This window comes from Phalacrocorax carbo, chromosome 7 (assembly GCF_963921805.1).
Source record: "Phalacrocorax carbo chromosome 7, bPhaCar2.1, whole genome shotgun sequence".
Taxonomy (NCBI): Eukaryota; Metazoa; Chordata; class Aves; order Suliformes; family Phalacrocoracidae; genus Phalacrocorax; species Phalacrocorax carbo.
Genome location: NC_087519.1, coordinates 44235098 through 44258631, shown reverse-complemented (window position 1 = coordinate 44258631; position 23534 = coordinate 44235098). Strand labels below are relative to the sequence as shown.

The window sequence follows — 23534 nt, the reverse complement described above, 5'->3', positions numbered from 1 at the left end:
ACGCTATTTTTTATGCCACGGACATACTACTAATGTCTTCTTTCACATACCTTACATTCTGACACACTTAATTCTGTCCTCCCTTTCTGTAATATACAGTAGCATTGTCATTTTGCTGTAATGAAGATGTTTCTGCATCAGCTTTTAAGCTTGGTAAATTCAATAAATCATAACAGGTGCTGTGATTAAAGTGAATTAATAGTTTGCCAAATTCTGTAGATTTTACCTTTTCAATTCTGTTTTCCTGAGATTTCTTAAAATAGATGGTTGGAATTCCAAGTTCAGAAGCAGCTATCCACTGCAGGGTGGCTCGCAGCTCCACATCAGGGCACTCTGGTTCCAGATCAAAGTTTATCACCAGTAGGTCCTTTTGACAATTGGCTGTTCCCACTGAAAGCCCAGAAGTACTTTCTGGAAAAAATAATCCCAACAGTTACTGTGCAGTTACTTACGTTACCTTTGAATTGTATGCTTTAATTGATATGGTTCAACTTACCCTCTGTATTTTCTGTCTGGTCTTTAAGGAAAACCTTTTCTTCTACTAATTCACTTAGAAACAAACAACAACAAAGTTTATTAGTGATATTTAGGAACAGTCTATAACACTGCTTCATGATGGATAAACTTCTCCCTCAATGTTAGACCTAGAAAACTGCAAGAAAAAAGTTACATAGGATGAAATAATAAAATGTGGAATATATTTCAATTATTTATCTGTAAGGCAGGAAAAGCTATGGGAATTGCAGCATTATTCCTGTAACGGGTAAAGTACTTGTACTGGTTGCGCTCTGTATTACATTTCACCAGGATATGTGTATCTTTATGGTTTACATAATGACAAGCAAATGACGTTATGGTAAGACACAGCAAGTCTCATAACCTGGGGGGAAATACTGAACGCCCAATGCCTGTGTTTTGCAGTGCTATGCTCCTTGGCTGAATCTTTTCCAGTCTCACTTTCTAGTTTAATCTTTCATAGTTAAATATAATCAGCTAGCAATGACTTCAACTACTGCTGGTTTTAAACATATTAGTTGTTTGGATAAACAAACTTCGTTTACACCTTGCAAAAATTTCTAAAGATCTTAATTTCTTGTGTACCATCTTTTTTTTGTTTGTTTTTTTTTGTTAAAGTACAGGAAACGAAATCCTGGCACGTGGTTGCTGCTTCAGCTTCTGTGCTTGTGTACATGTGGCAGGAGACTGCAAATTCACTATTGATCTCACAGCTATTGCATTAATTTCATCGCTGCTGAAGGGACTGCACTTACAGTACACATTTCCAAACTGTCTCATTCTGTCCTGAGTTGGGGGAAAGCTGCAACTGTAAGATTTTGTTTCTAGCATGGGAGCACGCTATTCTTACCACCCTCATTCACAGGATTTCAGAATCTCCCCCAAGGCTTCAAAGAACCAAGATTATATATACTTATGCAGTGGTTACTGCAAGATATGAGAGGAAAGAATAAAATGGCAGCATGCAACATATGGTTTGTCATGACTTAGAATCACAGGTGCTTAATAACTTCCTTCCCATCAGATTTCTTTTCCAGTTTTCTGTTTGAACAGATGATGTATTCTGTGCCTTGACTTGGATTTGTAGAAGTACAAACTTCTCATGCCTGTTGGCTAACACCTGAGAGTAGCCCCTGAAAGCTAACAAGGGGAGTCAGAAATTAATCTCTTTGGTTCTTGGAAAAATAAGGGAGGGGAGCCATCTTTAGGAATGAGGGTAGGAGGTATCACTGCCTACTGTGAAGATGAGAATGTTTTAACCAGGTTAGTCTCTGAATCAGCATCTGAGAGAGAATGCATGTAACTACAGAAATATGAATGCCCAGATTTCTTCCAAAAAAAGAGCCTCTTGAAAGCGGGACATTTGTAGTTATAGCCTGGTAATGAGCTATGAAGATTTTCTGATGTCAGCAACTTCACAACGTTCCCATGTTCAATGCATGATGTACAGTCCTACGCTTCTGCAGTGGCCATGCCCTGCTGCATCGTGACACTCACCAGCTGGCAGGTTATATCAGGTTTCAGGGTACCAGAATCTTTAGGCGCAGGTACTTGCACGCCTCTTGATAGTTTTATTGCATGCTCAGCAGGAACATGCCCAGAAACAATAGGTAAGATGTACTGTGGGCCAAATTATTGTTATTCTTGGAAAGAATGCTATCATATTTTTTTCCTTTGACTTTACTTGATCCTTATTTGCTTGACCTTACTTGCTATCGCAGTAAAGATTTGATAATATTTGAAGTTATTCAGAGAAGAAAGTTCACACAATGGGAAACTGATACCGCAGAAAACTGTCTTTAGGCAGAGCAGTTGGTGGGTGGACTTTCCTGTAATCTTTCACTGCGTAGGGCTGTCACTCTGCACAGACAATGGCACGTGCTTTTTTCTGAAACTAATGGCAGGCTCAGCAGCAGGTGCAAAGCAGGGCTTGGCACATTTTAGATGGTGTAAATGATTTGTAGTTAAAATTAGACTAAACATCAAGTCTCACTTCAGTGACTACTTACTTAATCATAGGAGAAGATGGCACGTTCTCCTGATAAATTTCCAGGTCCATAATGCCAAGACTGCTAGTTGTACTGCTGTTGCCATTGCTGACAAAGCAAAAGTTTAAATATTAGTGCCAAGCTGCACTGAACACGTCTCCATACATATTTTAAAAATTTATTTATGTACAAACAAAGTGAGAAGGCTGCCCCGTTATGCAGAGTTCCACAAAATCAGTTGTGCTCAGCAAGTAGTTCCCAGAATGAAGCACACTGATCTGCTCAGAATAATGAGGGTTTTATTAAAATAGTTCTAGATAGAACATGTATCAAGTGATGCTGTAAACTGGAGAAAAAAAGTGGACTATCATCTTGTGAATGGCTTATGCAATGAACATTTAGCCTCAAACAAAAAAAATAACCAGTCTGCATGAGTCCTTGAAAAGGATTATCATGTACAGAGATGTCCTGGAAAAAGCCTGCAGAGATTCAGATACCTCTGAATGTTGTGAATTATAGCAAGGTCTTTGGTTGCCCATCATAACTACTTACCTGCTGGGTGACTCCATGCCTGTAACCAGCAGCAGTTTCAGTGTATTATATCATACCCCAAATACTGTTGGGGATCTGATGGAACCCACAGGTACAGTGACGGCCCCTTATGTCTCTGACTACTCTGAAAGACCGAGATTTTAATTAAAGCCAGTGCTCACTGGGACCAGTAACACACAGAAGTATTCTCTTTGGCTTCTTCGCAAGAATGATGTATTACCTCTGAGAATATTTGGAAAAAATAGGACCAGTTCACTTTATAACATCATTATAAATTTGACAGTGAATGTTTATGCAGATATTGTAATAGTCTGATGAACAGGTTGTGAATTTGCTGGCTGCAAGTAAATTAGCCCAAACAAGTTCTGTGTGGTGAGTCAACCTGAACCACTTAATTTTTATTGGAAAAGCAACTAATAGTATTTTTCCTTACATTAGAAGGATTGACTAGACAGTTCCCTTCCTCATCAGGTATTTCTAAGTCAGTGTCAGCACGCCATGCATTCAGACTTGCTGTAGCAATTTCTGTTTCAATGCGGAACCAAAAGGCATGATACATTAGCGCTCTCAGACCAAGGACTTTGTTAAAGGTTGATACTATAATAATGGGATGAATGTTCACTCACACTGAGGGGTTTTGTTTGGAATTTTTTCAACTAGCCAACAGTGCTCTCTGACGGAGCCTCATTCTCTTCCCTGCTTCATTACAATACTGTCTTCCCTCCTTGTTGTCTTAATACCCAAGAGAAATATGTAATTACTTGGCAATATTTTAAAACCTAATCTAAGAGCATGTGAAGAAAAAAATTTGCTCAATTTGAATTTGTGAAAGGGCTGAGGGCAAACTAACATCACTGTACATGAACTCTAAGGGCTAGGTAACATCTTTAAACACATCCTGACTTGAATAGGAACAAAGAGCAGCACGTTTTAATGGGAGCTCTAGAATTTATGCCTACTCAGGGAACTCGGTCATCCTCTGTTGATCTGCTCCCCTGTGCCACCCTAAGCGGATCAGGGCTCTGTCTCTGTTCTCAAGGCACAGATACTCAGTGGGAACAGCAGTCTCATCAATCTTGACTAAGGAGATGCCAAAATAAACATTATGGAAATAGTAGCAAATAAAGGAAAGGCCATACCAATTAGCTTGTCTGATGGCCCTTTCACTGTAGGACTGAGGCACTTGAGTGGTGCCAGGAAGTTTTTTCTCTGTCTGAATCTAGCTGCTCGCCAATAATAAAAAGATCTCTCTGAGAATCAGAATGTGGCTAATTTTTTTCCTTTTTTTTTTTTTTTTTAATGAAGAGATGAACTCTGTCATTAGGCTTTCTTTACAGTATTCTGAATAAATCTCAAGCTGTTGACCCTCATTCCTGAGGCACGGTCGTCAAAACATTGGCTTGGTTGATTAGACTATATTGTATTCTGAGAACAGACAATATGGGTACCTCAGGGATCGCTCGCTGAGTTGTAAGTAGCTACTTGTGTCGTCAGGATTGTCCTCATCGTTAGCTAGCTGGGACCAGCTGCCAGTGCTTTCTTCACTGCTGCTGAGATGGTTTGGAAATTCTTCAGCTGTTTTTGTCTCTCCTATGATTTCAGCATCTGGTCTGTTCTGAGGACTGTTGCTGGTAGGGTGATAAGGAAGGCACATTGATATTGCAATACAGGCAAACAAACTGGTGCCACCAATCTTCAGGCAATGCTGCTCTTTAAAGTCAACCAAGGTGCAAAATTATTCAGATGCAGGAGAATGGACAAGCTTATATTTTATACACAAAATCCAGCTGAACATATGGTCTGAGATGCTCTTAAAAAAGGATCTTATGACTGATATTAACAAACGCACAACAAAGTAAGCCTTATACTGAAATACACATAGAAAAGGTTTAACTAGTACAAAGAGTCGCTCACTGCATAGGGTCTCTGCTTAATGCACTTCAGTCAATCGGTGGTTGAAATATGTTGTATATGTTAGTACAGAATGACAGCATTTCCTGGAAATATGTATCAGCACTAAATCCCTGTCATACTAATGGGTGAATAAGTTTCTTGCCAGGGTAGGAAAGTATTGTGGGTTGTGAATCATTAATGACTCTTAGCCTTCTGTGTTTCTTAGGATGTTTGTTGCTTAGGTTGGGAAGGACAAAGTATTCTTTTTCTAGGTAAGTGTGCAGTAGGTGGTCAGAAATCAGACTGAAATTGGAGCCCAGACTGAGTTTAGAAAATACAGGGTTAAGGGAAAAATGCTTTATAATTCCGCATACTTGATAGATGCCATACACAGAGGCATATTTATGACACATGTATATATGTACACACACACTCCCACAAATGCACACACAAACAAAAAACAGGAATGATATTTATAGCAGCTTTTCAGACCCAAACTGGACTTTGCAAGACTTACCATGGGACTTTTGATATGCAGGCAGAAAAGTATATAATAATCCAGAGCCCCCTCTTTTTGTATGTGAGAAAGAATTAATTATATCACTGCAGCACCAGAATAACAATTAAAGCAAAACTGTAGTTTTGTTATATATGCTGGATGGTCTGGACCTGCAACCTTGTGATTAAAACAATGTAATGTATACTGGCAAACCCTCTGCAGCATCCATCTGAAGAAGTTCTTGCCTTCAGACTTTTATCTATATTTATGGCTGAGGTGCTCTGTCTTCTCTTAGAGCAAGAGATAACCCCCAAAATTCTATTGCTCCCAAGTAATTAACTTGATTAAAAATATACTGAGACAATATCATTGTGGATGTTTCCTCCTGCCATGCTCTCACTCCCAGGACAACTGAGTAGTTGCTGCATTAATGCTGGATGCTAGAGAGACAGGAGTACAGGGAGAAAGGGGTTTGTTTGCCTGAGGGCCTCTGCTCTGCCAGGCAGTCAACATCTGTCTAATAACTACGCCTGTCATCCCCAACCCCTCAGGTATAAAACTCATCATCTGTGGTAACGTGAATGCACTGAGCAGCCAGGTTGCAGGGTAGTGGTGTTATTCAGATTTTTAATACAGGACAAGTAGCACCTAATACCTGGTCTAAAACACAGGAGATTTTTGTGGGCATCGTTACTTGGCATTTGGGGTTTTGATTCATTATGCAATTACATCTCAGGCTAGCGATGCTCTGAACTGACAGTTCCTTACTTCTGAACAGTCAGTTGGAACACTTTCTGTGTATCTGTCACAGGACTGGGTCTGTTGCACTGCCTACGTACAAGAAACAACTCCTCCCTTGCTGAAGACCTCTTCCCCAGGCCTGCATGGCTTTTTTTTTCTTTATTTCTTTTTTTTTTTTTTTTTTTCTTCCTCCTAATTGACTGTATGTCTGCTTGATATTTTGCCTGGAGTCCTATGTGCCTGTATCTACACTATCAAGTAATTTCATGCAGTAGGAGTGGATCAAAGCAATTGGTGCTGTCACTTTCATATCTACATTATAGGTATTTTTAGGTTTTTACTTCAGCCTAGTCTTGGTCCAGACAGCCATGCCACAAGTGGTTTGAATCCATGTGAAGAACCACTGGAAGCTTTGCCTTCCCAGTAGGAGTACAAGCACATCTGGTACACACTTGTGCACCTTCTCGTTGAGATTCCTTTGAAAGAAATCTGCATTGCATGATGCATGGAAATGGAGGCAGGCTGATTCAGAAACACACTGCATCGCTGCACCAAAATCCTCATGTGGGTGTAGTCTCTGGTTACTAATTCTGCCCTACCAATCCTATTGCTTTAAACCTCGCATAGCCACTTTGGGAGCTCTGCATGAAAGGGAGATAAAAGTTGTTATTAAAGGGCTCATACACTGTGTGAAAATAACTTCATTTTCAGAAAGTCAAGATTCCAAATAGGTAGATTTCTAAATGTATCTTATTAAAAACAGGTTGTGTTTGAAGGAAGAGGAAGGTTAGTGGGGGAGAGTCAGTATGAAAGAATAGTGACACTATGATAATTATCCACCTAATTGCTACCACACACAGGAAAGTACATGTTTTCTCACTTCAAGCAGAGCTTTGTCAAAAGCCAAAACAGAGCATTACCTAGAATAAAATGAGCTACAAAATGGTTTCTAAGAGTAGCACCTGCACTCTTTCTACCACTCTGAGATAATGGGGTGCTGCAATGCTCCAAGTGATTGGCAGTTTAGATACCATTAAAGTAACAGATACTATGAAGTAGTATAGTTAAAAATAGGCAATGCCTTGAGAGGGAGCCTTGCTCTTAACCTCATAGCATCCACAGCAATCCTCTACATTTGCACTGCACTCTCATACTAGGCTTACACTTTGCCTTAAATAAAGCAAGTTGCCCATTTCTCAACAAAAGGAGTACAGTTGTAAGGAGAGGGTGGCAAGATGTGGTATAAAACCTCCATGAAATTAGATTAAAACAGAATTAAATTTTATTCCTTTATCTAAATTCTACCAGAGAGCTCTTGAACCAAGTGAGGTGAGAGGTGCTTTTAATTACTATTTTATTTCTTCCACTAAAGAATTCTTATTCATTGTAGCTCCAGACTGTAAAGACAAAGCTGAACTTCAAGCTCTGGGAAGTCTGGTCTTGTTTCCATGTACACAAAGCATTAGTTATAGGCACAAGCATAGCAGAGAACTGCAGGTCAAATTCTGCTGTCTTCTATTTTATGCTAACACTGATTTTTATTTTTTTTTAATTGAGATATTGGCTATCGCTAAATGAAAGTTCAAAGTTTGTCCATATTTCCTGTCTTGACTGTGGACGACACAAATATCTCTAGAGGGAAAACTTACTTGACTGTGCAGTATTAGATTTTGAATCTCAGAACCACAGTATCACGTTCAATGTAAGTTTGTTCCAGAAATCAGCACTGTGATATATGATTGGGTGATTTTATGCCATTAGAAATCTGTAGTTAGAACTTAACCTGGTTTATTTCTGCAAAGGTGCTTCTCTTCTTCTTCCTTTATCAAAATAATTTTTACTAGGAAATAAAAACAAATACCAAAGCAATGTGCTGATTTGCTGGTTTGTCACTTACCTACTTGGGAGAGAACTGGAAACCATGTGTTTCCCATCAAAAGCTTCTGGGGGCTTTTCCTTGCTTTGCTGCTGCTTTCCAGAAGGGCCACATGAAGTTAAGGACTCTGATTCTTTATCTGGCTCATCTCGTTGATCAGTTTCTATCTGAATTAAAGGCACTTCCCTGTGCTGACCTGCAGGGAGACATCCAGGGCTCTTCACATGCTCTTTTTTCTCATCCAAATTTACTCCATCCCTTTTGGGTTTTGATTGAATCTGAGTTGTGCTTTGGGGATGTTTGCTTTCCAGCACATGTTCTTGGCTTGTATAATCAAAGGAATCCTGCTGGACAACAATTAAATTTTTCCCACTTTCAACAATATTTGCAGCCAGTCTGTTTGCATATTGTTCCACATGTGGTGGGGAATCACTGTGAAACTGGTCTGCCTCTGCAGCCTCCGCCTCATCTGCTATGATTTTGTTCTTGCGCATTAAAGATTCAATAGAACTTGCCCACGTCTCGTGAATCAACATATCTGTTATCTGGTCAGTCTTGCATCGTTGGTAAAGGCATGAGTCAGACTTGCAAAGACCTGAAGAAGCCACGGTACTGACTGGCTGTATGCTTAAGGAATCTTGGTGATGGTGGGCAAATCCATCTAATGAATTTGCTTTAATTGGGACATTAACTGTTAGCCTAGAGCCTGATGATCTGCTGTCAGGCACTGACGATTGCCTAAAGCAAAAAGGTGATCGTAGAGAGGGTGGTAGCAAACTGTCACACCAGTCCTTCGAATTCCTAGGGGAAGATAAATTATCTTTATTTTCCTTTTCTATTTCTCTTAGCATATACCTATAAAATTCTTCTGTTATGCTTTCTGTGCTGGACTGTTTGGATGGGCAACTTGGTCTTACATTAAGATGTCCAGTTTTCTTGGCTACCTGTTGCAAAGCAGAAGTTAAGATGTTGTTTGCATTTTTTCCTGCATAATAATCCAGTAATAAATCAAAACCTCTTCCTTCATTTTCCATCTGGTTCACCATAAATCTTGAAAATTCATCTGTAATGCTTTCGCAACTAGACTGCTTTGAGACAGAACTTGTCTGGCTCACAGGTTGACCAAAGGTGTTTATTAGGCCTAGGGTATTGAGAGAGGCTTTGGAATCTGAGTCCTCTTCTGGTATGCTCTCGCAGCTTGAGGCCTTGGCTCGGCTCCATCTTTCACAATGCAACCTGTTCCTGGGGTGGTTTGGACCTTGCCAGATGCTATCAACCATGGAGAGTTCAGTGAGGTTCATGATCTTGGCAGCCACTTCATTTGCAAAGACATTGACTGAATCTGGTGTATCCTCAAGGTTTATAGATTCATCTACTACCCGATTCATCAATCTTTCCTTTAGCTCAGGATGCTCATCAGTTTTTCTTTTGATCTCACTAAGTCTAGGTGCCCTATGCTTCCGAACAACTGAACCATTAGCATGGGTTTCCTTTTTCCTTTTCATGGTTTTGCATGATAAACTCTGGGTCATCAGATATTCATTGCCTCTCTTCCACGCACAGAACCAGGGTTGCTTTCCATTCGAATTTTCAAGACAAATGGCAGCTATTTCTGTTGCCATAGAGACAACTGTTTCTGCCAATTCTTCTGCAAAATCTGTTATACAATATTTGTCCCTTGAATGTTTCACCTGTAGGACAGGCTGAGAAGGAAGCAAGACATGATTTCCTAACAGAGATAAGCTAACCTGAACGCCATTATTTAGCACAGCATCACACTTATGCTTGGCCTGGTTTTCTGCATTCATGGTGGCACTGGAAGACAGCTGTTCTTGAACACCATGCCTGCATTCATTGTTTGCAACGGTAATTTCTCTGTCTGAAAATGATCTGTAGTCTTTCTTCTTCTGATGATTGTTACTCTGATTTGGGGATTTGTAACAGTCTCGTGCAGTTCTTTTCAGGTATCTTTTCTTGGGAGATGTTTTTGCAACAAGTGTGTTATGCCCTGTAGCTCTACCTGTTGGTTCTGAATTCAGTGTGGCACTTTCCTTGCTATTTACATCTTTCATATTACTTTTCCTAGTGTTTGCAACACTTCCAAGATCTTTGCTAGCACTAGTGCTGTAGGATGTACCAAATGGCTTAACAGCAGAGTGATCAAGGGGGCTGTGTGAAGTTTCACGTGCTGTTGCCTGTGTTGACCATCCTTCTGCTCTTGTTACTTTCTCTGCTTTTGTGCCCTCAGAAAAGAGAGGAGAACACTCTTCAACTTGTCTTAAGTCATTCATCTTCTTGCAAGTGAAATATATTACATTAAAAAGCAACTCATTTGCAGTCTCCATGAAAATGTCTTGCGTACTTGAGCCATTTTCTGAATGGGGGTGTAGCTGTCTCTTCTTCCTAACCTCTTCAACAGAATGTCGTAGAATAATATTGGATAAGTTTTGTGCAAGTTCATCCCTGATTACTTCATCAGTGTGTGGAATCCGTGGCCTTGCTGCTGTTTCAATAATTTTTCCATTTATGGATTCCATAAAATGCCCTACATTTTTGTATGTGTTGGGTTTTGTCAAAATTATTGATGCCTCTTTGAGAAGTGCCTCTGCAATGCTATTATTCAGTTTCTCCATGCTGCTTCCTATAGCTATGCTGCAATGAAGAGTAATGGCTGCAGAAGTCTGAGCAGCAGACATAAGTCCACTCGATGCTGCAGGGTACTTCTCTTCCTTCGTTTCACCCAGACCACAGACGGCTACAGCACTTGCTACTTGAGTCATGCCACACAGTGCAGATGGAAATGAATATTCTGTGCCAGCACTGTCATCAAGTAGCTGTGAAGATGCTGTGTGTAGCTCTTCATTACCAACCGCTCCACTTTTAGAGTCTGTGGCTTCTTGATCCCATCTGAACTTTTCTGCAGCCTGGGGACTGGAAATGGTTCCAACAACAGTGGCTGCACAAGCCAGAGCCACTTCCAGTGCACTCTGGCCATGTCCATTTGAATGTTCTTCCTCTAAGTAATCTGAAACTTCAGCAGAACTTTCTGATTCAGTCCAGTGGCACAGGTTGGGGAAGGCAGACCCTGGCCACTCAGAAACATTCTCAGAACTGTCTGGACTTTGCACTATGACGATCTTTGGAAGTTCATTCCACGATCGGGGAACAGATACATCTTCTGACTTGCAGGAGCTTCCTACAGAGATGCTGACAGCAGCCTCCTCACTAAAAGTGGGTTGAGACTGTGACAGCCTAATGAACGCATCTTGCAGAACAGATTCTGCTAAATTTGTGGCATACTGACCTGTAGTTGCCCGCTCATTTTGCGAGGGAGGACCAGTTTTCCTGATACCTGCACAATCCTCTCCGTCTGTCTTACTGTTGTGTTTCACTGTTGGGTCATACAGAGGCCCCAGCTCCTCTTTAGCCATTTTGGTTAAAGATACATCTTCTAACACATGCACTGAGGAGGAATTTTCAACCTCACTAGTCAAATTAGTAGTACTAAAGGATGAAGTAGCTCTTCCAGCTAATTCCTTTTGCAACAACATTTCCTGGTCTGATTTATCTTCAGGTTGTAAGATGCCATCTTCAGCCACAACATTCACAGCTTCAGAGACTCTAGTAGCTGCATTATCTTTATTAATGCCGTTCCCTTCAAGAATGAATGGTAACCTGGCTTTTTTGTAGTGGAGATTTTCAAATCCCTTTCCCTTATTTTTTTTGACATCTGAAGATGTTTCTGAAACACTTAATTTTTCATGACCTATTAAAACAAAAAGAAGAAATTAGTTTTTGCAGAGTACCCTGTAACTTTAAAGACAGCTGCACAACTGTTTATGCATTACTGCTCTGTAAAGCTACTGCACAACTATGTATCCTTGTCTTCGAACAACAATTTAAAAGTATGAATGGCTGTCCATTTTCTAAATTACAAACAAATATATGCATGTATTAACATCAACTACAATTTCTGTGAGCATTGCCATAGCTGTTTTGCAGTACGAACGATAGCAGAATTATGCTCAGTCCTGTCGCTTTTACCAGTTTTATATTCATCAGCCTCGTTGTCATCCTCGAGGTGCTCAGATGCTGTGAGGAAATCTTCTTCTATTGAGGACACTGAGCAGTTTGTGTCATCCTCGGGCTTTAAGACATGAGCTTCTATCTGCAGCTGTCTCTCCTGAACGAGCTCAAGTCCAATCAGAAACTTGTTTATTTCAAAAATGATGCAGCTTGCGCTGTTTTTCCTGTCCCCCCTCGCACACTGAACCAAGCAGACATCTGCCAGCCAAGGACACTAGAGGGGAAAAGAATCTCAAATAGTTATTTAATTAAAAAAATAAAAATGTTAAGCTTCCCTCTCTATAAATATCTCAGGGATGTTCTGTTGCAAAGATGCAATACAATTTGTCATTTAGATGTTTGTAACACAGTGTGCAGTTACATATATGCCAAAATAAGACCACTTGGACTGACACTTTTGTTATACAAGTGTTTTAGTAGAGAACCCAGCTGTATCACAGGGGCATCTTTATTTTGTTGAAAATACCAAGTTGTTTGTTTTCAAGCAACTTGTTTTAATGACAGAGATTTATTCAATTTTAGCCATGTCAGAGTTAGTCATCTGACATACTACTATTAATGGCCTCACAGCACCTGGTATTACCTGTGCCTTGAGGGAATCGTTTGTGGGCATTAATTCCCTTTCAGGATAATTTCTGTTGCAACGCTTGTTTGAAGGCAGACCTGTACTGGCTGGTGAGATTGTTAAGAGCAGGTCGCCTTTAGATTCTCCTACAGACTGTTTTAAAATAGCGTTTTATTTTGTTTCGTTGCTCTTCTTCCTCTCATTCCTTATTTGCCCAAAGTCCCATTATTTCAGACCAGTATAAACTCCCACTGGAAGTGGGACTCCACTTCGCACTGTGCTGAGCTTTTATCTAAAACTATCTTGCCCAGAGAAGCTGTACAATTAAGTTGAAAGTTAGACAGAAACTGAGAGAAAGGAACTCTTGCTATCCTCATTTTATTGGTATTGAAACTGTTGGATATTTATACAACCACAGAGCTAAGTCGATATCTCTGCATGGGACTATGTTTGTGCTATGGATGTACTCTGAAGCAAAGCCAAGCTTTTGCAGCTTGTGATCTTGTGCTTTAACTCCAGCCCCCTGAGGAAGGAGCCAGCTTGAGTGGAACCAACACTGGATCGAGGTGGTATATTTTAAGCTGTGTAAAAGATGTCCTGGACCCGCTGTGCATTTGCACAGTATCTAGCATAATGTAACCCCATCCTAGATCTTTTGGTTTTGAGTGTGAATGTAAAGCAAATATCTAGTAATAAAGGGAGTGGGATGATTATTTTGTTGGAATATTGTTGGAATAGCATGTTTTATTAGCCTGTTCTTCCTTTCCACCTAAAAATGTGTCTGAACAGAAAACCAGGTAAATTAATGTGTTAAAAGTAAAACAGAAAAGATAGATTTTGTTTTTGAAGTAGCTGCTAAGAATTTGTTGCTGAATCAGACTTGAGCATACACTGTACTGTGAAAAATGTTATTAAAAACAGATGCAGCCTTAGATAAAATATTCCCCTGCTGTTTCTCCAGTCCGCAGTTTGCAGGGTTGTACTTGTGAAAAGGGCTGAGAGGGAGCAGAATAAAAATCCTTGTATGAAAACTATGTGAGTCTCCTTACAAATGAATTCCTCTGGAAAGCCAAACAAATGTAAAGATGAAGATAGCATTTGTTTATCTGGCCAATACATCTCACCCAGTCTCAACACAAAGCTTTATTCATCTTACAAGACAGCAATTTAGGTTAGTTCTCATTTGTCTCTTGCCTGCACTCTCTCTGAGAAGGCTACCAGTCTCAATGGCTGCAGTCTTTCAGAGATGGGGATGACTTGGGTACTCAGGTTATTTTCTTTGGGCTCCAAAATACCCTTCTGTGTATTGCAGTGGCTCCCCCCAGGGAAGTGGTGTTTGGAGCTCCACTGCTCCCACCACAGGCTTGTGCTCTTATTTTTTTAAATCGTTCTAAATTAGTCACAAGTGGCAAGAAAGCTTGATAACCAGGCAATTTCTCTCTTTAAAGATCAGTTTTATTGGTATAACATAAAATTCAATGATCTTTGCAATACAGCTGTTCCAGGGCCTGCTCCATGAAGACTTTTGTAGACATGTTAATTTCTGTGGAAAATAAAATTCTGCTTTTTTTTTTTTTTCTACAGCAGATAAAACTGGAGATACCTGTTCATGTTTTAATTTTGCTGAGACAGTTTTGTACTCCAGGACAACAGCAGTTTTCATGAAGTTGTTCCCAATTCATGCTTGGCCAACTGAGATCAGAATCAGGCCAAAAAATAGGGAAATATTTTTCATTCTCTTTCTTTACATGCACATCACAGGCATAAAGTATGATAAAAATGGAAAGGAAGGAAAAGCTTTTTATTACAATAAGCAGTTAAGCTTCTGGAACTTATGTATTAAAATGCCTTTAAGCAAATGTTATCATGTGCTGCCTTTCTCTGTGTGGTGTCAGCAAGAGGAATTCTTGGTCTCCAGATCGCAGATCAGGAACATTTCATTGGCAGTAATGGGAGTGAAGGAGTTAGCATGATAACTTTGCCTTTAGCTCCTTTAAATGTTAAGTTCTAATTAATGCATTAATTACTTCTGAAGTTGACAGAAGCTAATTGAGGAATCAGCTCTGATATTGTTAATGTAGCTTGGTATTTTCCATGTCACGTTCAGGCTTACTGTAGCTTCTCAGCTCTTTTCCGAGGTGCATTTGTGGGAGAAGATGGATTGGGAACAAAAGAGGGAAGTAGCAAGACTTCATTTGAAAGGGAGTCTGTAGGAGCTGTGCCTTGATCTAGCTATGTGCACAGAAAAAGTGTTACATCTTTCCTTTCCTGGCTCTGTGCTGCCCTTCTAACTCCTGCTACTCTTGGAATCTGGGCTTATGAATCATCTCTGCCACCAATGCCTGCCTTCCCTGAAGGATCAACTGCTAATATGGCTTAAAGCATTATCAGCTGTAACCCAGACATCCACAGGATCTAGAGGGAATAGCAGGATCTCTCGCCTATCTTTGTGTCACTCCCCCTATCACACACACTTAACAGACTTTTGTTAGACAGATTGTTTTTTATGATTGCAGACTCCCATTCATCTCTTAAACTGGTGCAAGGTCTTTGCTTTCAGCTTCCCTTTTTCCATTTTTTCCAAATTCCATCCTTCGCAGGTGTGACATGATCTTAAAGATGAGTTTGATTCCTACCTGGGGAACTTCATAATCGGCCTGAAGGTTTCCTGATGCTAATCCACTCAGCAGGACTATTTCATTTTCCTTTGGTGGTTGTACGTTCATTGAACTGATGAGTTTGGGGAGATTTGGAGAGACGCTGATCAACCTCTGCAGTACGAAAGATAGATTTTGCTCTCAGGTAATGAAGTCTGAGTTGCACAGTTATATTAATAAATATCAAAATGAAATATCGCTTATAGGCATCCCTTTAGAAAGCTCACTTGAACTTACTACTCTGAGTTAATTAAAATAAAACTGGCAGTATTAAAATGCATTCTTTCTTTTGAGCCACCAGGCAAGACAACAGTGACAGTATAAACCCCTGCACAACTGTCCTGCAGGACAATCTGTCATCCTGTACGTTGTCATGTGCTAAACAGCTTGATTGTATTTGGGCATCTAAATGTTTGGCCCTCCTATTATGAGTGAGTTCCTAAGAGACTGGGAACACTGTGTCTGTTATTGTCTAAATGAGAAAAGACTCAGTAAGTATGGTAATGAGAACAGCGCAAATCTTCCAGTTTTCGTCCAGGCATATGACAAGCAAGTTAGCTGGAAATTGCTGGTCAAACTGATGCAATACTAAACCTGGAGTAACGGAAGTATTTAATACACAGATAAAATATACATTTCTTTGCTGTTCCACTGGACACCTTCGTGACCTTTCAGTTGAAATTATCCAGTAATTTTCTACCTGTTCTGTATTTGCTAGAGCCGAAAGTGGTAATAGTCATAACACCAATGATGCTATGTAACATGGATATTTGTATTGCGATACTACTAGGAGTCCCCAGTGATGTGCAGGAGAAATCTGTGCTCGTTCATGTACGAAGGTCAGACCAAAAGGACAATACCTACTCTAACAGTGCTTGCAACTCTTTTCTGCCAAGGATCTCAGTGTGCTTGCTTTATGAACAGGGAATCAAGGATGACCACTTACAGAGGTAGTAAATACCACCTCCATTTTATGCACTAACACAGCCCACCAAATAGCAAAGCCATTAAGGGAATGCAGATCTCGGGCACCCAGCCGTATGGTTTAGTTACTATGCAGTTCAATGCTACTTCACTTCTTCCTTTTCATCTTCAAAATAATAAGCTGGCAGTACTGTTATTAGTACTGAATTAGATATAATAATGCTTTCTGTCTTGGCAAATCTAATTCAATTTTGGGGAACAATTCACTTTTCTGTAGCCTGATCTTCAGATGAGGCTAAGTATTTATATTTGACATAACTAAATTGAGTGCTTCAATTCAGTTTGACATTTCAGTATAGCACAAAAAAGTTCTCATCCTTTTCTTTTTTTCAAATTATAACCTTTCTGTTATCACACACATTTCTCTGCATGTGTCTATTTTTCTACTGCCTAAATTGCCACATTTTTGTCGGATTTCTTAGGAAATAATGGCATTTCTATATCTTTGACTTCAGTTCCTTACGTTTTGTTCAGAATAAAAAAGTCTGGAAAGATGATTATTTTACACCAAAAATCCCCAATTTAACCCATTCCAAGGTTCAAAGGGTAATGCAAAATCCTAACAGTACCTATTAGTTATATACTTCATATGAATAACAGCTATGCTAACATCTTTACAACTCTATGAAAGGCTTTCACAGTATCAGTGTGTTCTATAAAAACCCGCCCCGCTCAAAGTTAATTTACACAAACTGCATATTATACACAAAAAATTGTGATGAGCGAGTTTCCTCTTAGAGAAGAATACACAGTGTGTATTCACTGTGCTAGCAGTTAATTTTTATTACCTACACTGAAAACTAAAAGAGAAGTATCATCTCTCAATTCATGGCTCATAAATGTGTTGACTCTGCACCAGAAACTACCTTTCTAAAATGCGGCCAAACATCTCTCCATTACCAGTCCCATCATACGCCAGGCAGGGAGTGCAAGCTGTGGGCATGTTGGGGTGCAGCACTCTGAGGAGCTGGCTGGGCTCTGCTGCGAAGCAAGATCTTAGGGCTATGCAAAGTGCATGGGTGGTGAATGCACCACTTCTGTAGGGCTGGCAGGTAAAAATCATGCAGCTGCATTCAAAGGTGATTTGTGCTTGTGATGGAGTATTCTAATCTCCAGGCTTTGTAAAGGGTGGCTGCATAAAGATAGTTTAAGTTGGCTTATACAGATATCTAGCTCTAAGATTGAGTGAGAAACTTCTGGAATTTCCTTATGACTTGCTATAGCTTTTGTTCCTTAATAAACACTGTAAACAACAATAAACACATATATATAAAAAATAACAATATTAGAAAACAACCAGTGCTTCTGTTGATTCAGTGAAGTTAGACCTCTCAAGCTGTTCTGCACAGTCAACCTGCTGATGCAACAGAAAAATAATTTTCTTGCAAGTAGCTGTATTTGTTTTTGACATCTGAATTTTCACAGATCCAGGACGCAGAAAACAGCATAGAAAAACAGTTCCTGATAATGAATGACTTGCAGGAGGCAACGAGGTCCCAGCATTGTTTGTTCTCCCATGAGATAAAAGTGGTTTCAGCAAAGTAACTGTAATGCTTTGCTGAGGAACTCCCTGGATATTGTCAGGAGATCCTACCTTTGTTCACTTACCACATATTGCTGCCATATTGCTGTGTCAATCATAGGCACCAAGCCAGGATGATGAAAATGAACTGATAAAGGAAGATGTGAATGCAAAACCCACACCAGGCCATATCTTTAAGACGCGACTTCCTCAGATTTGAGGGTTTTTTGAGGGAATGGTATCTGTTTCAAATAGCATATCATGATGTAGTTTGTCTTAATGTTTGTAAAATAACCAAGATTATTTTCTTTTTTTCTGTTTCCTCTAAATCCCTTTTTTCCATCCTCCAAACTTCGTTCAGCAAGTAAAATGCACTTTTAGTTCCATTTTAGCTAGACCCCTTCCTCAAGACCACAGAATCAAACTATCTGGAGTTTGACTAAGTAAGACTGGTCAGGTGAACAAAATCTAAACGAGTAGAAGGTTCTCAAAGCCTTTTTGGCAGTGGGAAAGAGAGACATTGGAAATTATTTTTATGTTGTATTATGTCAAATTGAAAAATTGTATGTATAACATATCCGTGTTCACTTCTCTGATCAAATCAAGGCTGAGTAAGGAGTCTACTCACATGATAACTGCTGTGAATTCACAGGCTGCAATAATCTGTCAGGTATTTCTGGGATGGGAGTAAGAAAAGCTATAAAATATGGCCTGGTGTTGAGATAATTTGAGATTCCTGATGCACTGCTCTCTGTATGGGTTAAAAATCTGGGGCTGGCTTTGATCAGTCCATAGAATTTTGATCTGGGTTTGTATTGGAGAGTCCTAATATACCTGACTAGACCCGCTGTGCATGTTATTAAGATCTAAACTGTTACCTGTTTCACTTGCTCATCACTGCAATCATCTCTGTTTGCATCTAAATTCACAAAACAAACCTGTAATAAGAGAGAAACAGTCGCTTATAAGATCATATTACAATGGCAGCAACCCTTTTAAAGTCGATATATGTTCCTTTTCCAGCATTTTAGCTGAATATGTGAAGCCTTTTCCTAGTAAAAGAAAGGTTGAAAGTTACCAAAGAGAATAGGAGAGTAGATATTAAGAAAGGAGAAAAAAGGGACAAAAGTAAGAGTCATGACTTTATCTGCTCTGACAACTAAGCTTGTCTGACGAATGGGCAAATGTTGCCAATAAACTGTAATACAGAGGACATTAGAAAAGGTAGAGGAAATGTTAAAAATGCATTTGTATATCAGGTAAACTCTTCACATTTGTTTTTCTGATGATTTCTTATTTTTGGGCACTTGTAGCTAAATGTTTCATAAGTGCAAGTATTGATATATGTACAAATTGTGAGTTGCTTTTACAGTTTTCTCTGCATCATGTAAATATTGTAGTATTTTTCTTAACTTTCCAAACTTCCTAAGTAGAAACTTGAGACTTTATGGAAATATTTTTTTTTTTTAACTTTGGTTCACGAGCCAATACGGAAGCAGTAGTTTTCAGCAGTGCTAACCAGGCACTGCAATAGGTGGCAGAACAGTTTACTATCTAGTAAGTTTACATATGATTCTCTGGAAAGTACTACTTTTAACAACAAGGTCTTTTGCACCTTCTTTGATCATTATCAGTTTCAGCAACCATTTAATGGTAGTGAGATTGACTTAAAAAGAAACTTCAGACCTAAAGACAATTTAATTTCTGAAGACTTTTATTTGAAGGCCATTTGCTAATTTTCAGAAATAAGAAAATCCCTCCTCCAGTTTTATTTCCAAGTTAAAAGCAGGGACTCCAAAGCTAGGCTGACTGTCCTACTTCTGAGCACTGCAGATATCTCTTCAGAAGTTTGTAAGAATTTGGTGTTGTCTTGATTTAAATCAAAACCTGGCACAGATTCAGGGCTGAGCTGAACCCAACACCTGATTCCAAATAAATTGCAGATCCAGAATATATCCTCTAAGTGCTGAGTGATTTATTTTTTTTTATTTTCCAGCAAACAGAAAATGCATTTTTCCCTAATTCTATGTAAATTTCCCCTAGAAAAATAAAATATCCTAAATTATCCTCTTCACTAATATTCTTGTGTTAGGCATCCGAGCTCCTGTTGTGTGCCTGCTTTTACCCCAAGACAACACTGATTTCAGTTTATACATGCACGTACCATGTGCACAGATTATGACCATCTGCAGTAACAGCCAGCACAGCAGATGGAAAGATCCAGCCAGACCTCCCATTGTAAACCGAAAAAGACCATTGAAAAAGAAAGCTTTTTGCCCTTTATTTAAATAGCTTAATGGCATCTTTATATGAACTTAAAAATGTATTTTCCAATATTTTCACAATTTTAGGAAAAATATTTCTCTGCCTCACAGTGTCAACAATCAGGATATACCACTGTCATCTGCATTTTATGGCTGACTAAACTTTTAAGAAATAGTTATAAAAATTTCTAAGCTATAAAGTATTAAAAATGCCCTCCAGCAATATAATGTGGTTGTCATGTAATGTCCCAAACATGTTACAGTTAATTATGCAGACAAAAATTTGTTTTACTTTCCACCGGGATTTTTACATGTAGGCATTTTATGTATCAGCAATAGGTGGTTGTTACAAAGCGTTAGGAAATGACGCTCTTGATTCACATGTGTACTTGCCCAGTGCCCACAGTGATATGTGGTTATGAGTCTGCAGGTGCAGGGAGGTGTGTTCACTTAGGTGACCATTATTTTGGCAACCAGGGTAGGGAGTGCTGGAAGGTATGGGTCCAGTTTCTAGTCCTCTCAAGCACTTTCACTACCATACTGAAGGGTAGGGCTGTTACCTCAGTAAGCTTTGTTTCCAAGCCCCTTGCCGGTGAGGTAAAGTGTGAAAGCTTTGTGAAAAAGCTGCATAGGAGCAGTCGTGTCTGTGCGTACATTCCAGCTGAACACTCGAGACTCTGGTAAACCATGTTTTGTCATTTGCTACCTACATGTTGGTACAATGGTATATGTCTTTGCTGTGTAAGACACTGGCACTCTTACCAGTGACACTGACTACCCTCCTACAGGCTTCCAAGAAGCCAAAAAAATAATCATTTTACACAAAAATAGTTTTGCATTTGTGAAGGACACTGAAGAATTAATTTACTTCTTCCGTTTTGCTGTTTGCTTTGACATTAGCCCTGCTTTGAGCAGGAGGTGGGACTGGATGGCTACTGTAATCGTAAATTAACTCGGTAGCTCCATCCTGGCAGGCTCCGTACTACTGCTGCCTTCCTGGAAGTTCACTGTGAGAATATTTTCCTTGGAGATACTTCACCAGAGGTGCTCAGAGAGAAAATGATTCATCTGAAAAATCTCTGTTTTCTGCTCACGTAATAAAAAATTTAAGCTCTCACTAGCTTGCATTGCATGATGAACTTCTAGTAATTATCAGAGACACCTCTATCAAAACAAGGCAAAGCAACACTACAGAATAATTCATAATCTGTAGGAGGGAAATATTGCATAGGTTATGAAGAAAGTCAAAGTTAGGTCAGCATTTGTTAACCTCAATTCAATTTTGCCTTTTTTCCTTTGGATCAGATGCAGGTTAACATATTTTAGTTTAGTTTGACTAGAACCTAACCTTGTCCTAATCATAGTATCTTTAAATGTCAGTCCTTTCATATACACCCCTTTACACCTCACATCCTTGTCTACCCACAAACATCTTTTCACTTCCAAAATGTGTCTGCTCTCCACTCATAGTGAGCTACTGTCTGGAAACCATGCGGGAATGTCAAGATATTGCCTTTTTTTCTGGCTTAGGAAATATTTATTTTGGGGGAAGAAAACAACAAAAATTAAGTGGTGTTACATAATATAAAACCAAAAAACCCAACACCTGAGTTCTGGCTTTACGTAGTGAGATAGTCACCCACAACTTCCCAGTTAGATGCTAATACCTACTTTTTGTGCTGTAGTGTTTCTAGTGTAGAAATCCTATTTGCTCAAGTGAGAGCAATACGTTTCTTTTGGGGAACATGTACCACTGCATTCAAACCTAGAGTCTCAATACTGGCAGAAAGCAGTATGCTACATATCCAGAAACCATTTAATACACAGTCACATTGTAAATAGCAACCCTTTTACTATTCAGATTCTTGTACATGAATAACATGCTTGGGGTCTGACCCTCTAAGACTCCTCTTCATAGAACTTTCCAAGCATTTCTACTAGAACAGTACCAGGCAGATTAGAATCACTAACTTGCTGAGCTTTGATCCTGAAGAAGCACTGTCTTTACTTTCCAGGATCATATAAAAAGCAAATGCAGAAACTTTTTTTTCCTTTATTTTTTTTCCTTCCCTATTTTGCATTATAATTTCTGTGACTGGTAAGAGCCGTATGGAGTAAATTCTCTAGATCAACAATTTTAAGTGCTGAAATCTACTCTTAAGTCAGTGTAGAAACTATGCAGACACCTCAGTGTCCACTGTCTGCAGATTAAGACTATTACTTCTTAAAAGAACTACGTGTTAAGAAAGAATTTGTTCATAAAGCACTTAAGGGTATAATGTACTACACACACAATATATTTTACTGATTGACAGATGGCCTCAGGGAATAGCTAAAAGCGTAACACTGTTCTCACTTTGGAAGAGTAAAGCCATTTCATTTGTTTTTCTGAGTACTGATGCTGACAAACAGCTGAATGACAAGCAAAGAAATGCATTATTGTCTATATTTTCCTTATTGATTTCATTTCAGCTTGTATTAACCAAGGTTGGTATTAGCGGCATTTTAATATTCCCTAGATAAAAAAAGCACACCGATGGTAAGAAAGAAACACTGTCTCAGAGGTGTAGTACTAACAACAGTAATTTAAAAATAAACCGTGTATTTTTCCTAAGTGTCTGTTCTAGGGTGAAGTCTATTTCAATTCTATACTGTTTTCCCCAGATAAGAGATCGCCAAGCTACTTTTTTCTGTGTGTTTTAGGAAGTGCTAATGTCTCTTTCTGTCATCTGCATCAATGCCTGACAGCAAGGAAAGGCTTTTTCTTTGTCCTATGAAATATCTCATAGCTTTTGGTGAGATTAAAACAAGCCCTAGCTTGTGGGTTTTTTAATTAAACTATTATTTTTTAATTAAAAGAAAATCTATGTGCTTTCCAATCCTTTTCTGTGTCAAAATGCTAATTCAGCAGAGATGTTTGAAGGCTGGGCTCATCCTGCCACAACAGTAGTAGCTTCTTGCACAGGGCTGTAGTGGCTAGGAGCTGTTAGCAGCTTTTGAGAAGAGAAACAACATGAGATACTTGGTTCCTTTTCTCACATGAAGCATGAGTTCTTCCATCTTCTTCTTAGGGAAGAGGTTGAACTGAAAATCCACTATATTCCTCCCTCTCACTGGGATAATAGCTGTCCCTTGCACTTAACTGATATAGTTACTCTAGTAAGTGAAGTGAGAGCCATAGCCTTGTGTTCTGCGCTGTAAAGGACTCTGATCAACATTTGTTTAAAGTGCTGCAAGAGGGGTTTATTTTTTCCCTCCATAAAATCCAAATACATATACATTATACACCATTCTCCCAAATAAATTTCAATATCTATTTTAAAAGAAAGAAATTTAAAATGAAGAGACAAGACTTGAAAATTAGAACTGTCTACAGGTGGCTTGTGCAACC

The 23534-nt window shown here is 39.2% G+C and overlaps 1 protein-coding gene across 4 annotated transcripts in view; it reads right to left on the bottom strand.

Annotated features, from left to right (window-relative positions):
- Positions 1-23534, bottom strand: part of SPHKAP (SPHK1 interactor, AKAP domain containing) — a 75660-nt gene that overhangs the window by 4519 nt on the left and 47607 nt on the right. For all 4 annotated transcript variants that reach the window (XM_064457733.1, XM_064457734.1, XM_064457735.1 and 1 more), the window contains exons 4-11: positions 18758-18817; positions 15353-15487; positions 12110-12365; positions 8087-11831; positions 4505-4684; positions 2526-2612; positions 497-549; positions 227-411 (exon numbers count right to left, since the gene is read on the bottom strand). In XM_064457733.1, the coding sequence (XP_064313803.1) occupies positions 227-411; positions 497-549; positions 2526-2612; positions 4505-4684; positions 8087-11831; positions 12110-12365; positions 15353-15487; positions 18758-18817 (4701 nt within the window). The remainder of the gene's footprint in view (positions 1-226; positions 412-496; positions 550-2525; positions 2613-4504; positions 4685-8086; positions 11832-12109; positions 12366-15352; positions 15488-18757; positions 18818-23534) is intronic.